General features: G+C 45.4%; 1 protein-coding gene across 1 annotated transcript in view; it reads left to right on the top strand.

Moving 5' to 3' along the window:
* The window catches only part of ULK2 (unc-51 like autophagy activating kinase 2), a 66,333-nt gene that overhangs the window by 14,594 nt on the left and 34,050 nt on the right, over nt 1–17,689 (top strand). The window contains exons 4-8 of the mRNA XM_081844076.1: nt 10,838–10,870; nt 13,542–13,578; nt 14,571–14,744; nt 15,473–15,546; nt 17,583–17,684. Of these exons, the coding sequence (XP_081700202.1) occupies nt 10,838–10,870; nt 13,542–13,578; nt 14,571–14,744; nt 15,473–15,546; nt 17,583–17,684 (420 nt within the window). The remainder of the gene's footprint in view (nt 1–10,837; nt 10,871–13,541; nt 13,579–14,570; nt 14,745–15,472; nt 15,547–17,582; nt 17,685–17,689) is intronic.

Genomic DNA, 17,689 nt, shown 5'->3' with positions numbered 1-17,689 from the left:
TATTAAGCTGCTGACTGGTGTCACTGATAGATAGTAATAAATCTAGTCCCCTCCCTAAACCCCCAGAAGTTTGAAATGCTTGGAACAAAAAGGAAAGCCTGCTCCAGGTTGATCACATTCTCATTAAGTGAGCTTGTCTACTTCCCCTGCAATTTTTTGTTTCACGGGCCTTGATTTGTATTAGCTGAGCTGTCTGAGCCCACAGACACCTGGAAACCCGGTATTTCGCTTTCAACCAAACTCAGAGGGCTTGATGCATCACTTAGCCTGGCTCAAGCAAGCACTGGTGGGGTGGGGGGAAATGCAAACAATGTTCATTCATCTGGAAATGCACCCCGGTGAATTGGTGAGCCATTAATGTCTGTGCATCGCTTGACAATCAGAGAGCATTGCACAAAAGCAGGGCTGATAATTGCTGTTGATTTTCATGCGGTCATTCTCTGCATCTTGAGCAGCTGGGGGCTGCAGTTAATTGCATTTTGCAAGGAGAGCCTGTCCCTGTCTCAGGAGTGCAAGCAACTGAAGAAAAACCAAAGGCAGGCTGGGGGATGGAAAGGTGGTGGAATTATTATTAAGGCTATAGATCAGTTGAATAAAGCATAATTGTTATAGCCATAGGTCACCACAATATAAATATAGCATATAAAAGGGGGGGGGAGAGAAACAAAAAAGCAATACTCCCCCCCCCCATTTAAATCACACCTCTTCACGCATTGTAAGCTATGCAGCTGTGGGCAGGATTGGTTGGTCTAGATGACTCTTGGGGTCCCTTCCAGCTCTACAGTTCTATGATTATATACCCACCGTACGAAGTTTTTTGGAGCATGACTTGTATTTTCGTACCTTCCAGAGCAAATTTTGTTGCTTGGATGGTAGTGAATACATCTCTGCCTACAAGCAGTGTACATCTTTGGTCCAGGGAGGGGACAGGGGAATCTGTTTGGCAGAGAGTGAAGGAGACAAGTAAGGAATGTTGTTCCTAATATAAGGGGCAACTTCGCAAAATAATAGGAGACTTTCTTAGCCTCACCAGACTCACAGATAAGCTCTTCATGAAACAATAAACGCTTCTCACCATATGATCACCCAACAAGTATCATGCATTACTGAACCCAGTGGGATAGGGAGTTCCATAAACTGGGTGCCTAGTTGCGATCAGTCTTCTTCTGATTTCTTGGCTAAATGGTTAGTGTACTCAGGTTTCCCTAACCTAGTAAAACAGCCTTTGTTTACAGCGGATTATGAGGCGTGTCCTAAAACTTGTACTCATTGACTTTAGGACAACCAACCAACCAACCAGCCCAACTTAACCCTCTCACCCAGCACAATGAACAATGTGTGTCCTAAGTTGACCTCACATCCCCTTCTAGGGAAGCGTTCTATATACCATAAATGGTTCCCTCAGGATATAATATTGGAAGAACCCAAGATTTAGACATGGATCGGAAACCTGCAGTCCCTTATCTTTGCCACTTGATGAGCAGTTCCAGCTGTCCTTAAGTACATAGGTAGTCTTAGGCGGTAACCTTTGCCACTTGGAGATGTCTGCAGGCTCGGCAGATATCCCATGGAAGTATCCATTATTTGACTGGCCCATTGTCTATGCTTTGCAGGGGATTGGACTAGATGACCCGTGGGATCCCATCCATCACTACAATTCTATCTCCTCACATTGGGAATTGCCATATGCTAGGTTAGACTATTCATCCGTCCCCGGTACTGTCTACTCTGACTGGCAGCAGCTCTGTGTATATGTGTGTGTTTCTAGCAGAGAGGGATTTTTCCCCATTGCTTGTTCCCTCATGCTCTTTCTATCTGGAGGCTGACTGGCAGCTTCTACATGCAATGCCAAGTGTTCTACCCGCTGAGCTGCGGTCGCATTCATTCCCAGTTGAATGCGCAGCCTCTGCTGTCCCCCTGTGAAGCCCGTGTTCCGCGCAGGGATGTGCCATGGCAACACATGTTTTGAGGGAGCGTTCCCATAACTGGCAGGAATTTATGCCTTGGTCCTGCATGTCAATCATCTTGGCACGTCAGCTGGAGCAGCCACAGCCGCAGTCGTTTTTTTGGCGGGCAGTTAGGAGTCTTGAAACTGTCTGTGGCTGGCAGCCAGCTTGGTAGGAAAAACTGACGATGTGCATCGCCTTTTATCCCTGGTGAAGCAGACCAGAAGTCCCTGAGATGTTTCTCCTTTTGAGGACGGTGTGGTTTCTGCCTTTTTTGTCAAGGTGGAGCATCCTGTTGGATGTGGAGTTTTTTTGTGTGTGTGTGAACAGTGCTGTATAAATAATGGTAAACAAAGAAGGCGCTGCACCCTCAGGAGTTCATAGAAATGCCACCCGTGAGGAACAGAAAGTGGGAAGGAACTAATACTGTCAGCTGCGCTTGAGCTTGTGTATTCTGGGATGGTCCTTTTGTTTAGATCATCCTTGTACTGTAGTTAAATTTAACAACTGTGCATCATTTTTACTCATTGTAACAGCACACTTTTTGTTTTGCAAGACATAAGCTAGGTGTGGGGCAAGCCGCCTTCTACCTGGCGCCCTTCAGATGTTTGGGGCTATAACCTTTTATCAAATTATGCATAGCATGGAGAAAGTGGCTAGAGAAATGTTTTTTCTCCCTCTCTCATAACACTAGAACAATTGGGCATCCAGTGAAGTTCAGTGTTGGTCTATTCAGGACAGATAAAAGAAAGTACTTCTTCATGCAGAGCATAGTTAAGACATGTGGAACTTGCTTCCACAGGAGGGCCACCACTTTGGATGACTTTAAGAGGATTGAACAAATCCATAGAGGATAAGGCTGCCGATGACTAGAGCTGGGCAATATCTGGTTTTCAACATTGTGATATATCACCAGCCAAACATATCACAATGTCTAAAATAAGGATGGAGCTATTTAGAGGCATTGGCTGGCTTCATGGTTTTTTCCTGCTTCATGATTTTTGCATCACACACGCGCGCGCGCACACACACACACACACGATTCGCAGTATATTACTGGGTCAAATATTATGAAACCAATATCATGATATGAACTTCAAACTGGGTTTTGGACAATATATATATTGATATATCATCCATCCCTGTTGATTACTAGCCATAGCAACTGTGCTGTGCCTCCACAGTTGGAGAAAACAATACTTCTTAATACCAGTTGCTGGAAACTGCAAGAGGGGAGAAGAGGATGTTGGCCTAGATGGGCCACTGGTCTGATCCATCAGGTTCTTCTTAAGTTCTTAACACCCATCAGTGCTTGGCAGCTGGGGCTGTTGGGAGTTCTAGTCCTAAATATCTGGAGGACACCAGGTGGATGAAGGCTGGTGTAGGGTAATGGAGCTATGTAGGGCACTGAACCTTCAGCCACCAGAGATCTTGTTCACGTACACACAAACACACTCTCATTTTTGAGATTGCAGCAGGCATGACTCGCATTTATTTTCAAGCATGTCTGTGGAGTCATAAGGCTTAGAAACTTGGTATTTTTAGTAACCTAGGCAGGAAGAAAGCTGGATTCCACTCCCATTACTACATTCTGTGCCACTTCTCTTTTGCTGAAGGAAGAGTGTGGCCACGGCCTCCGTTTCATTCACAATCAATGGAGAACATGCAAAACCAAAGTGTGCACTTCGCCTCAGTTCTACTGCACCAGGGCATGTTAGATGCAGAGATGATTTAAGGCTGGGAATCTCAGAATCGCGAGCCATGCATGGAGGTAGTAGCTGCAGCTCTGGGAAATGTGGTGAAGCCCAGCTTATTACTCTTTGCTTCCTGGATGTCTGGGTGGTCATGGCAAGGAAGAAGGCTGAGCCTTACCTACGTCTGTTTTTATTAAGAGTTTCTTATTGAACTTTTCAAAAAGGAACAAAAACAAAGGCAAACAATACAAACTTAACCATAATAAATCAAGACAATGTGTTCTGTACATATAAATAAGGGGGATTGTGAGACATCTGATGGTCCAGATGAACCCGGTGCTCAGACATCCAAGCAAATAGATCTATATATAGAGTCTATATAACAGACAACTTCCTGCCTTTCTTGTGTTTAGAGGAGCACCTTTATCTCATATACTGCCAGCTGAGTCATGTCTTCTGTGTCATTGGGGGCAGTAGCCTCTTTCCAGTATTGAAGCATTAGGCGTTAAGCCACCATAAGTGCCCCTAGAAGTCACTTATATTGTCCCTTTGTCAGGTTCCAAAGGACCGGCACACAGTTCAATAGAACATTCACGTCAGTAAATCTGAAGGAGGTGTCCAAAACCAGATTTATGCAGCTGACGACCTCTGCCCAAAGGACTTGAGTTAATCTTGTTAAATTGCATCCTACCTCTTGGAGCAAAGTCCTGACCAGATGATTTTCAATAGAACAAAAAAGTTAAAAGGTGTCATTGTTGCTCCTGGTTTGTACGGCTGCAAGGGAAGGGCACTTTGCGTGTGGCCTTGTTTATACATTTGAAGGCTGAAGCATGCCATTTGAGATCTAGTTATGGGCCCTGCTTGTGTTCAGTTCTGGTGGGAACCCGGGCACGTGGCTTTTACAGGAAGAAAATACTGCAACTTCTCTGTTGCAGGGAAGAGCCATTGTTCAGCCGAGGAGCACATGCTGTGCTTTCAGAAGATCCCAGGTTCAATATCCAGCTTGTCCAGATAGGGCTGGAGAATCCATGCAGTCTTGACACAGAAGGGAGCATCTTCCTGTACTGGCAAAGCACACCTGCAGCCTTGCCCGTTGTGTTTTGGTGAAGCTGTGTGCAATTCAACATTCTGCTCTGGGTAATCCTGAACAACTCTCCTGAAAACTTGTTTCCTAGGCGGCTGTGAATGAGTTTAGTCGGACAGAAGAAAAGAGGCGATGAGAGGGTGCTGTTAAAAAGAAAAGTGAACCCCTTGTCCTAAACATTAGTTACTGGAATGAGTGAATGGATCTGCCTCTCAGATTTAATGGATTGGTCTCCTGATAAAAGTCCCACAAGTTTACTGCTGGCAAGATGTTTGGACAGGATGAATCTGCTCCATGCAAGCAAGCAAACAAACAGAGTGACCAGGAGGAATCCTTTCATTCAATCATCCACTGATTTCTGTCTCTATCCTCATTTGTATGAGCCAGCCTTCCAATCCCCAAGGATATCTGCTTTCCTAGAAGTTTCGCTTTCTTCGCAGGAAGTCTTGCGAAGTAAACAACACTGCTCCATCGCTTCAGAGAGGCTGGTTGAAGGACTTGCCCAACTCCTCTTCTCTCCAGCCAGTTCTTTGTTGGCTCCTCTTTTCTTTCCAGGAAAACAGAGTAATGTAAACTGGGTGCGGCACTACCCGAGGATGGGCGTGCAGCGACAGGGAAAGATGTATCTGTTGCTCCTTGGAGGCCATGCGAGGACAGAGGAAAATTTGGCTCCCTCTCTGGTGCCTTTGGGCCTCTACCATTGGTGCTGTTCAGTGAAAGCTTTGACTGGTTCAGCTGTGATAGCCAGCAGACAGGCTACTTTCCCCTGATCTATTACTTCCCTTGGCTGTCTTCCCATGGAGAGGAGCGGTGGCTTCCCGTCGTTCACACAGTCACAGCACCCTGGAGTAACAGCAAAAGTGTGTGCATTTGAGGGGGGAGATGCCCCCTGTGGTAACCGCTGGTGGCAATCAGACTGGCTGTATTCAGGAGGCACAGAGCTCCGATCCCAAAATTTGCCAGGAAAATAACCAACAGATACTGGCAGTTGACCCAAATGAACTGCGGGGCAGGAGAGAGAATGGCATCTGGGTAAGATGCAAGGCATCCTGGGATGTAGTTTGAGTCAGACCATTCTATAAATGTGGCTATTCTTAGTCCCAAGTGCCACTTGCCCTGCTTGGCTGAATCATGGCACAGTCTCAGGGATATCTTTTCCCAGCCCTGTCTCCTTGCAGTCTGTGCCAGGGGTCACAGCTGGGACCACTTTCTGTGACGTCTGTGTTTTCCATTTGAGCTGGGAATTCTTCCTAGCCATCGGAAGGAAGGGGAGAGTGTGGTCAGGCCTGGTCTAGGCCCTTGGGAGACCATAGCAACCCCGTTACATCGCTTTAGCTGTTCTCAACCCTCTTGCTGTTCCAGCAGTATCCCCCCTCCCTTTTGGTTGGGCCCCTCTAAGCTTTTTTAGCACTGTCTGAAGTCTGTCCTTTTTTTACGACGCTTCTTGCTATAATAATAGTAATGTCCAGGTTCGTAGATTGCAATATTTGATGGGTTTCGGGTTTTGATGTTCTAGTCATAAGCATAGAATTGTAGGGTTGAAAAGGGAACCCAATGGTTATCTAGTACACCCCCCTTCAATGCACAGTTCCTTGAAATAGAACATCTTGCCAGTGAAAAGTTGCTTGTAAACAAAGAATGTTGTTGGGTCAGCCAGGCTGCCAGAAAAGTAGGCTTTTAAGAATACAAGAAGAGCCCAGCTGCTGTGTCAGGCCAAGGGCCCATCTAGTCAAACATCCTGTTTTTGCAACGGCTTATCGGAAGCCCTTGTGAATCCCACAAGAAAGACAAGAACACAGTAGCCCCTTTCTTTGCCACAGCTGCTGCATTTCCACATCCCACAGGTGAGCACTCGAGTGAGTCCGCAACCATAGTCTTCCTTAGCCAAATGGTTCACTCCCAAAAGAGCTTGCTGTTGCCTGCCCCACCCCAAACACTGCAATACAGAAAATGTTACACGCAGCGTTCTAAGCTCACTCAGTGTGGAAGAACCAGTACCACTGCTGGTGGCGACGGCAACTTTGTCTCTGTCCGCATGGCCCTCCTAACTGCTGGGCTGTGGCGTTACCACATTGTTTGGATTGAAGGGTTATTCCTCCTCTTCCTAGTTTATTTCCCTAAGTTGATTGGCTGTGTCTGGGCTGCCCGGGGTGGGAGATGGGGCTGGTGTTCATAGCGTTAGGCCTGGCTTGCTGACTTCCTAACTGCTGGACTGTAGCTTTAGCTGGGTTGGGGTGGAGGGGAAGATGTGGACTTGGTACATGCATGTTCACTGTGTGCGAGGAGGGTTGTGTATGTCTGTCTGAGGAGACAATGGAGTGTGCCTCTGGAGGTGAAGTCAAAGCTCTGCCTTAGCAGCACCAAAGTGACCTCCCCAAGGTACAAGCCTAGGCAGTGTGTGTCAAAGTCCTGGACTGCCCAGACAACAAGACCCACCTCTTGGCCTTGCTGATGTAGTTCAAAGGAAAGTAGAGCAATACGTTGGACACCTGCTTGGCTGCCAGAGTTTCCAGAAGGAGGCATACATGGCGTCTTAGGGACTCCACCCCAGATTTGTGTAGGGTTCTCCTCCTTAGCCTTTTCTTCTCCCAAAGATAACCCACAAGGTAGAGGAGGTTTAGGATCAAGAGTTTTCCTTCTCATAGATGGGCTACCTTCCCTGGTTGACAAGCCTGGGGTAGAGAGTATGGAATGGATTAAGTGATGTCATTGCAGTCATTGCTGCATATTGGTTGGTGTGTCCCATGCACTTGGTGGACAACAGTGTCAATTCCAGGTGCCCCTTGATGAGTGGATGTTGCCTCCCCACACCCAGTGTTACGTACCTGATGTTGCTGTTAGTGGGGCATAGGATGCCCACCATGTTAGACTGACAGGTGACATTGTAGCAGTGGCCACCTTCACTGCACCATTGGATGTGTGCTGCCCATTTTGAGGCATCTGCAGAAAGGCATCTGCCTTTAATAAAGGAGCCAGGGAGCGCATTAGAAATAGACTCCAGGGTTTTGCATTCACTTACAGGCTCGGCTATAACTAGAATTATCCAGAGCACTTATGTAAGCTGTTTCTCCTCTTTATTTTAAAGCCTTGTCATTTAGATTATGCACAGTTATCAGGGCCTTTGTGCTTTTATTTCTATTTTTGAGAATAAATGGTTTATTTTCAGCTAATAATATGTCTGTCTACTGCGCCTCCAAATGTGTGTATATTGCATATGTACTTATTTATACTGTGTATGGGCCATTCTTATCCCCCCTTCCCACTAAAAGATCCATAGCAGCAAAATAAGCGAGATTCCTGCCCTGATGGAGGCAGAGGGTTGAATGAAAAATGACAATCCCAGCTACTGTGGGGTGGTCCCAGGGGTAATTGTTGGGAGAGCTTGTGCTTTCCCTTCAGAAGGTCCTGACTTCAGTCCTTGGCATCTTGAAGAAAGAATCAGGTAGTGGTGGTGCCAGAGTGGGCTGGGGTCACCAATCTTTTTTATTTAGGTCCATGGGCGCATTTGGATTTTTGAGTGAGTGCCCTCTTTGGGCCCTCCGCTTCCCCAGATAAGCTCCTTCCTCTTCCCCACTCCACCCTCCCCCAAAAAAAAAGAGAGAGAAAGAAAATGTGTGTGTGTGTGTGTGTGTACGTACACAACACTTTGCTTTTCCAAGGAATTTTGGTAAAAGTTAGATGCAATAGAATGAGTGAGTCTCTAAAAGCACATATAGGTGAAAGAGTGTCTATATAATTTTCAAGGGACAAAAAAGCAGCCAACCTCACTAGTTCATGAGCAAGGGAGCAGTGGGTGAGGGGACTCAAGAGATGTCAGGGGCACCAGGGGCGAGACCTCAAAGGTGTCACTGTGCCTACGGATTGGCAACGCCTGACCTAGGCTGAGATCTAGCCTAGCAACTTCCCTGGGGCTGCTGAGATTGTAGCTGCTGCTTACTACTTACTAATGAGAAGTTTGAGTTTGACAGAAGTAGTGCCAGTTTGAGTTTGACAGAAGCAGTGCCAGTGCTGCGAAGGTTGCCCTACCAGTTCGTGGCTGTGACAGGATCTGAGCCCTGGATTTGAATCCATTGCTGTACATGCTGTGTGTCCACCGAGGCTCTTGTTTGCAGCCCTATGTGGGTCCCAACTGCCAAATGCGGTTTTTGCTGTTTGTTTGGGACAGAGGGAAAGGTTGCTGCTGGTCCCCAGGAGGTTGTGAGCCAAATTTACAGTTGGATTTTTGTCCTTGGAGCAGTCCACTCCCCACAGTCTGGATTCCAGATGAGTCAGGAGAGGTCAAGCCAGCAGGGAGGTATCTCAGCTCTGTTGCTGTATCAGATTTCTCCTGGGCCACAAGAGTGTTCTGTGCCCAGAGCTTGCTTCGGCGGCCAGCTTCCCAGAGCATGTGGGGAGCTTGAATTGAATGTTTGGGCTCTGTGACTTGAACGCCTAAGTTTATTCCAGGTCTTGGCAGCCTCAACAGAAGGTGCCTTTGCTAACCTTGAGCTTTCTAAGAGGTGGGATCTGTTGTGGCTTCCTTTGCTGGGGGAAGCAAGCAGCCTTCTTCAAAAAGAGCTGAACGGTGACTGTCTCTTCTGGTTCTGAAGCTCCAGGCCTAACATCTGAAAACAGAATTGTGGGTTTTTTTGTATGGCTCACTCCAGTCTCTCAGCTTCACTTTGCTCATCACAGTCAGGCTCTCTGGAAGTATTTCAAATAATTATCCTTTATGCTAGCGGTAAGAGAGAGAAAAAGCATTCCTAGAAAAAACACAAAGGAAACTGATTGATTCCTAGAGAGAGGGGCTAATGTTTCCTTCATTAACAACAAGATAAAGCTGTCATGCATAAGTGGTTGGCAAATTTTATGGTATATTTTCTGTTCATGTGTAAAGTACCAGGCTGTTAGTCTGTAAAAAATAAAAATAATGCTGCTTTGGGTTTGCAGATTAGTGGGACTTTAGCAGCTCTCACCTTGTGCCACTTAGTATATGAATTAAGCACCAGGAACAAAGGGGCAGGGTCCTACTGCCTCCATGTTGTGTCTCCTGCCCACATATGGCAGCTTCTTCACGAAGGAATCTCTCTTTTTCTGGATATCTCTCCATCTCTGACTCTGTTTCCACACACACATTCATACTCTTGCATACACCACCTTTAAAAGAGACGGCTCATATCATAGCCATAAAAATGTGAGAGCAACAGCTATGAAAACTAGGAAGGATTTCCCCAGCAGTTAAGGAAGAAGACCTTAATAGGCCCTCCCCTTAGCCTCTGGACCTTCTGTACTACAACTCCCAGCAACCCCAACCAAAATGGACAGTGGTCATGAATGATGGGAGTCGTAGTCCAAAAATCTGGTTTGGCAGTTCATATGTTGTGCCAAAGTTTAAGCCTAAGCTTTCTTAACTATGGTTTGAGGCAAAGTCTTGAGTTGAGCACTTGTGTGTGTGTGTCCTTGCTAGTGCTTATTGAGACATCAGGTTAGAATTCGTTTTTGGAATAATATCATCATCTGCTTCCTTTGCGGAAGGGCCACAGCTAAGTGGCAGAGCTGTTGTTTTGCATGTGGAAACCCAAAACCCAAAAGCCTCAGGTAGGGCTGGGATAAGACTCGCAGCCTGAGAGCCCACTGCCAGTTAGTATAGACCAGGGACGTCCAACTCCCAACTACAGTGGTACCTCGCAAGACGAATGCCTCGTAAGACAAAAAACTCACAAAACGAGTTTTTCGTTTTTTGAGTTGCTTCGCAAGACGAAAACGTCTTGCAAGTTTGTTTCCTTTTTCTTAAAACCGTGCATTCACTTCGAGGAGCAACTCATAGCACGCGGTGTGGTAGCCTTTTTTGAGGTTTTTGAAGACTTTGGTGATTTTTGAAGCTTTTCCAAAGTCCGTGCTTCGCAAGACAAAAAAATCGCAAGACGAAAAAACTCACAGAACGAATTAATTTCGTCTTGCGAGGCACCACTGTAACTGCAATCTACTCCTGGGGGGGGGGACTGGCAGTGATCTACCCATTGGGGGGGCAGGACACTCCTGGTATAGACAATATTGAAGTAAATGGGCCAATGGTCTGACTCTTTAGTTTTGTTCCTATTATTAAATAAGAAATTTCTCTGCTTCTCTTTCAGGAGATGCCCAATTCTGTCTTTCTGGTAATGGAGGTATGTATTGAATTTTCTAATTTCTCCTTTGATGGATTTTAGTATTTTTCTTTTTATATTGAAATGCCATGCAAACAAACTGCAGCCTGCCTTGTTTAGCTGTAAAATCAAACAAGAGAATGTGCGCTACTTCCCATCCCAGCCACCCAAAGTGTGCAGTTAGAATGACCTATGTTTATATTGCACATAGTCAAGTACTTTATTACGGTCATAGACCAGCATAAGCAAAACATATACATAAATAGCATAACAGTATGAATCCAAGTGAATAATTATTAAATAAATAGGAGCCAGAACCAAATGTAGATTTAAACATATACATAGAATACTTAATTAAGCATAGATAATGGGTGAGTAAAAATTTATAAGAAAAATTAAAAGATCAGTTAACACAGCTATATGGGGTGGGCTTCAGAAGTGCGGATCTAACAATATGGGCCTTCAGTTTAGGATTGAATTGTAGCATAGATCATTCTTCGTCAAATATCTATCATGGCAGCGCAAAATCTGGCGACTGAAAATGTGACTTCTGGGCTCTCTTCCTGTAGTAATAGGGAGATGTGTTGTTCTGAACGCCCAGGAAACATATAAGATGGGCTGGATAAACCTAGTTCGAATGTCTATATAATACTGGCATTGAAGAAGGGCATGCTCCGTTGTTTCCTGCTGCCCACGTATTAATCTAGTTCACGTGTCACATGAAAATATGGTTAAAATAAACTGTGGTCTTCACAAGAACAAGCATTATTCAACTTGCATGCTGCAGTGAGTTGCTCTTCTCCTGGCACACCAATGAGGGGAAAGAAGACAAGCTATCATTCTGCTTGTCGTTATGTGTGTCTCCTGTCTCGTGGTTTGCTTATCTCCAGACAAACCACGAGCAGAACCCTTGGGTTGTTTAGGAGAAACAGACTACATGCACTGTTTTGAATGCAACAGAAAGCCAGACTGTGGTTTGTTTCCTCCTGGTTCAGCATTCAAGGGGGAGGAGTGAAGCTCCTCCAGTTTCAGCTGCATGCACCACCTCACTGCCTGTTCACGTTAAACCGTATGTTATCTTTTAACTATGGTTTACAATGATGTGCAGACCACGTCTGAGTTAAGAGGCTCCGTCTGTGCTCATGGTGCTATAGTTGTTAAAATACAGTTACTAAAGATGGTGTGTTCTTGAATGTCCTCTTCCTACAGCCCACGTCAGCTGTGTCAAAGTTGAAAGAAAGAAAATGAAGAGTTTAGGGAGGGGGGAAGTGATGGAGGTTGAGCAAAGATGTAAGAGGCTTTGCTGTACAGGAAAGAACGCCAGATACTCAGTATTATGGTTTCTTTTTTGAAGCCAACGTATATGAGAATTTCAAAGCTCAGTGTTTGGAGAGGCTGTTAGTAGGAGCTATTTGTCACTGATGATGTCCTGCTGAGCTGTGGGCATGGGGTGGTTAATGGCAGAACTTCAAGCAGACCTGCAATATTCCTAAAAAGAATACGTTCACCAGTGACTGCTGTAAGCTTCCAAATTCCCGAAGCATAAAGACACCACAGGGTTTTTCCAGACCTGGAAGTTTGCAGCTGAGAACAGGGTGTTGTGCCGAGCATTTTAGTCTCTTCTTCTAAACCCTATGGCTTCCCTAAACTTTTGGCAGACAACAGCTTACATATTTCCAGTGCTTTCTCCTTTGCATCGAGTAGCACCAGGCTCTCTTTCTCTTAAAAAATAAATAAAAAGTTCTGTCTCTCATTTGTATTTGTTCATCTGTGGCTTAAGAGCATTCTTTCCTTTACCCAGAGAAACAACTAATATAGCTTCACATTGCCTTGCTGAATGACTTGGAGAACTGCTATTAACCACTTGGGTGTGTGTGGGTGTGTACGTGTACACACACAAACACAAAATATCAAATGATACATTTTATGAAATAAATAAGTAAGTAATACAACCTGGGTTGTTAATTTCAGGTGCACTTAAAATAGACTTATGATTTAGTGAGTTCCATAAATTACATAGCAGCTTCGTTCACAGTACCTGTGATTCTTAACCAAAATGTCTGTTAACTCTCCAAAATTAGTTAAATATGAATAATAGGAAATGTATTTGAATATACACACACCGATTTTTAAGATAATTAAACACTCAGGCTTCCTACAAATGGAGCAGTTTCTGATCTCCTAACCATCAATGAAGAGACTCGTATGCCCCCTCTGCTGTCTGGTTTGGAAATGTCCCCCTCCCCTTACTTTTCAGAATGGAGCCAAGATGCTGAGTTGTATCTACATTAGCATTTTTCACAAATTATGGTCAATTCCAAATACAGGTTATATTATTATTATTATTGTTGTTGTTGTTGTTGTTGTTATTGTTGTTATTACTACTATTATTACTACTACTAGTACTACTACTACTACAAGGGCTGGAAACTGGTGGTGTGGCCTAGCCACGGTTTAGTCAAAATTGCCAGTCCAAATGTAGCTGCTCCATGGTTAGCTCAGAAAATTAAATTGTGGCAGGGATATCTATGTGCAGGAAGGGAAAGGATAACCCAAGCCTGGGGGAAGATCCTGATACAGTTGATTGTGCCATGGTATGTTAGGTCTATTGTGGGCCTTGTGCACAAGCAGGCCGAGAAGTGCAGACGCCCGCAAATCTGATACTAACCCATTTCCTTTCTCTCTTGGGCAGTATTGCAATGGCGGAGACCTGGCAGATTACTTACAAGGTAATGGATTGCTTGTGGTTCTTAATTCATGGCTCAGAAGTCTCGGAGTGCTGTGACGCTGCCCCGTGGCTGTCTCTTTTCCTGCAAAGTTTATGACTGGCTGGAGGGAGTTTGTTTTCTGGCTGTGTATTTTAATACCCTTTTGTTTTCAAAGCTGCCAGTAAACTAGTTCAAGCTAAAATTGGCACCCACTTCCTGTCAGTCATGCTTTCTCCATATACATTTTAAAAAAGGAATTGCACCGGGGAGGGTCAGCATGCTGCAAGACATTGTGCTCTGTTGTAGAATTGAGTCTGCAAGATAGCAGGCCTTTGTTTAGATTTCCTGGGATCTTGTGCCAACCGTTTCCTGAAATCTTTGGAGGAAGACGATAAGGCTTTGTGAGAAGAGGTACTGGAAGCCAGGGGAAGAGATTCCTCTTCCATTGACTATAAGTTGGAGGAGAGATGCTCCGTTTACATGTGACCAGCATAATAAGCTGACAGACTGCATGGTGATTCAGAAATGCTTAATTTTGGGAATTGATCCCTGCCTCACAGCTGTTGCAGGGGAAACAGGGTGTTTTTCATCCTTCAAAGACCAATGTGTTTTTCTTCCCTGTGTTCGTTCTCTCTTGGGCCTGTCTTAGCAAATTTTTCTGTTGGTCACACTCAAGTGCGATAGAAAGTTGGGAACTGCCTTTTGTATACAGGTGTTACATAGGAGCCAAAGCACGAGTGTCCTTTAAATCCTGTTGATTCCACTGGGAGAGGTTTAAGCACACTCTTAAAAGTATCACATTGAAAGAAAGTAACAGGACCCTTAAGTGCCCAACACTGACTTCATCCATCTCCCAGTGAATTTTGTATCTGCTGGAGCAAAGCATTTTTAAAGCCGTCTTTGGATTCAGTGGGGCAGCTTCAGCGCATGCTTAGTGCTTCCCAAAGAGCTCTGTTCACGCTAGGAAGTTTCCAGGACTCTGAAAGGGATATAAAGTACTTTCCTTCCCTCAGCAAAAGGAACGCTCAGCGAAGACACCATCCGCATATTCCTGCAGCAGATTGCTGCTGCCATGCGTATCCTCCACAGCAAAGGGATAATTCACAGGGACCTGAAGCCACAAAACATCCTGCTGTCGTACGCCAACCGCAGGAAATCCAACATCAGCGGCATTCGCATCAAGATAGGTAAGTCGGCCCTGGTGCGCTGCCTCAGCAGGGTGGGAAACGACTGTGAGACATTACTGCTCATTTGCGTGCCTTTCTCTCTTCTGCATCTGCACAGAAGGGTAGATGAGCATAGTGAGTGCTCAACTGGACCTCTGTGTCCCGCCACCCAAGTCTTGATTGTTCTGGGTGGTCCCCCAGCAACATAAAAGACCAACCTATGCATTTGTTACTGAGATGCTCATTGGAGAGCTGTGATTGGCTGTAGCACCCTCTCGAGTGCTTGTTTCTTGACCAGTCTGGCTTTACCCCTCAGTCTAATGCATCCCTGCTAGCTAGGGATGATGGGAGTTGTATTCCAAACACATCTGGAGACTCAGGTTTGAGGAACCCTGGCTCTAATGTATGGACCATCCCCACATTCCACAGGTGTGTTTCTTTTTACAGTGGTGACTTGGAACAAAGCAGACTGGGTGTGCTTTCGTTCATTGCTCTTGAATCAATCATTTATGCATTCAGCTGCTGACAGAGAACTGTTTCTGCTGACCCCCAAGCCGCTTGCGTTGCGACTGGGGGAGACGGCAAAAGGGGCCCTTGCTTTGGAAGCCTTCATATTTGTGGTATTTTGTAACATAAAAGGGCAGCAAGTTGGTCCATGATAGATAGATAGATAGATAGATAGATAGATAGATAGATAGATAGAACCCACCAAAAGGTAGTTAAAGAGATGTATTCTTTCCTTTAAACAGCTGACTTTGGGTTTGCTCGTTATCTCCAGAGCAACATGATGGCTGCCACCCTCTGTGGTTCCCCTATGTACATGGTGAGTAACAGCTCATTAAGTTTTCATTGCTGTCATCAGACTTTGGACCCATCCACACTATATATTTAAAGCAGTATCATGCCATTTTAAATAGTCATCTCACCCCCCCACCCAAAAAAAAATCTGGGAACCGTAGTTTTTTTTAAAAGGGTGATGAGAGTTGTTAGGAAACCCCTGTTCTACTCCCAGAGCTACAATTCCCATGGTTCCCTGGGAAAGGGCATTGACTTTTAAACCTTTCTGGGAGTTGCAGCTTTGGGAAAGGAAAAGGGGTCTCCTAACACCTCCGAGTGCTCTTAACTAACTACTGTTCCCAAGATTCTTTAAATATTTGGTAAAGGTGGGGCCTTAAACTGAGAATTTTCAGTAATACTACTCAGATTTGTGTATTTTTGTCTTTATTTAATTTGTTCTTCCAATGTTTCTTGTCTGCAAGCGGTTTACATTTTGAAAAAGTAAATCAAATCATTGCAAATCACAGTGCACCATTAAAATCAGAGTAGAATATCAATAATCTAACTTTCTGACCAGCCTCCAAAGCATTCTGTATTATCAGTAAAAGCATTATCGGTAAATTTTCCCAACACTCTTATAAGTCAGTGCTGTTATCCCCATACTGCAGACAAGGAACTGAGACTGTTGCTTGTCTGATGTCCCCTAAGTGCTGCATCCTTCAACCCTTCATGGTTGGCTAAGCTGGCTGAGAATGAGAAGCGCTGGAGTCACAACATCTGGTGACCTTCAGGCGGAAGGAAAGGAAAATAATACACCTCCCTACTCATCTTAGGGGACACCCCCCCCATATATTTTGGGACTGGCATCCCTCTGACACTACATAGCATGGCAGGAGAAAGACTTTGGGCAAAGGAGATTAATTTGCTTCCCTCCTCCAAGTAAAAATTGGAGTTGAAAATTGGTGTGTTTGGAGCAGGAAATAACACTTACTGGGAGATTGCAAAGGCAGCAGTAGATCAGCCATGATAGTGAAAAATCTGTTCCAGGCAGGATGCCAGTGCTCTCCCAGTCCACAGATTCGATGTTTGGCACAGTGTCTGTTATCCCAGGGGAAACTTGGTCTTGAAAGAGGAATGTGCTCCCCCACCCTGGTTTAGCTGGCCCAGAAGAATAACTCTTATCAGAGGCCCCACTCAGGTTCTAATGCAGATGAAGCCAACTGTGGTCCTGCAAATAGAAGCTGGTGTGAAGGCAGCCCTTAGACACTTCTCTCATGGTGCTTCGCCCTTTGTGAAACTCCGCCCCACTGCCCTGCAGAGGGGAAGGGTTGCGGAGAAGTCCAGTTGCAGCAGGAAGTGATCTGACCATGGCACTTCCTTCGTTTCGCTTTTACTTAGTGTTAGATCACCCACGTCCATAGAGATGAACACCAGGTCTAAGGCATGTCCGCAACTATGAGTTGGGCCAAATTTATTCAGGGACAGCATGGATGTTAAAATCCCCTAGGACAACCAAACTAGGTGTCTCAGGAGAACATCTGCAGCGACCTGAAGCAGCTTGGGAAGGGAATCCTTGGTGCAGCGGGGAGGTCAGTACACCAAAAGGAATCCTGTACTGCCCCTATTGCCCAACTTCCAGAACATGCACTCAGAAAACTGGGTCTTCCCAATAGGTCGCATGGTGGAGGCTAATAACTTCCTAAAGATCACTGCAACCCCCTCTCCCCACCCAAATGATCTGGGCTGCTGTGCGTAAGAGAAACCTGGTGGACAAGCAGCGGCAAGAACAGGCCCATCTGCCTTGTCCAACCAAGTCTCTGTCACACATGACAGGTCAATTCCTCCATCCACAATCAAGTCATGGCTGGCAATGGTCTTGTGGGTCATTGCCCTGGCATTGCACAGCAGCACCTTAAGGTCATGTGGCTCACCCTTGATTCCAGCATCTTTCCGGTCAGGACCAGACCTGGAGGTAGAGATAGTCTTCAAACAATGACTAAACCTACTTCCTTGGTAATGGCATGGTCTGGTGCTAGCCTAACTCCTCCTCCTACCCGTGATCACACTCTTTGCATCTTTCAGGCTCCTGAAGTGATCATGTCGCAGCACTATGATGCGAAGGCCGACCTCTGGAGTATCGGAACAGTGATCTATCAGTGTCTGGTTGGAAAGCCTCCTTTTCAGGTATG

This window comes from Podarcis erhardii (assembly GCF_964252035.2).
Source record: "Podarcis erhardii genome assembly, chromosome: 16".
NCBI lineage: Eukaryota > Metazoa > Chordata > Lepidosauria > Squamata > Lacertidae > Podarcis > Podarcis erhardii.
This window is presented reverse-complemented; position numbering and strand designations above follow the sequence as displayed.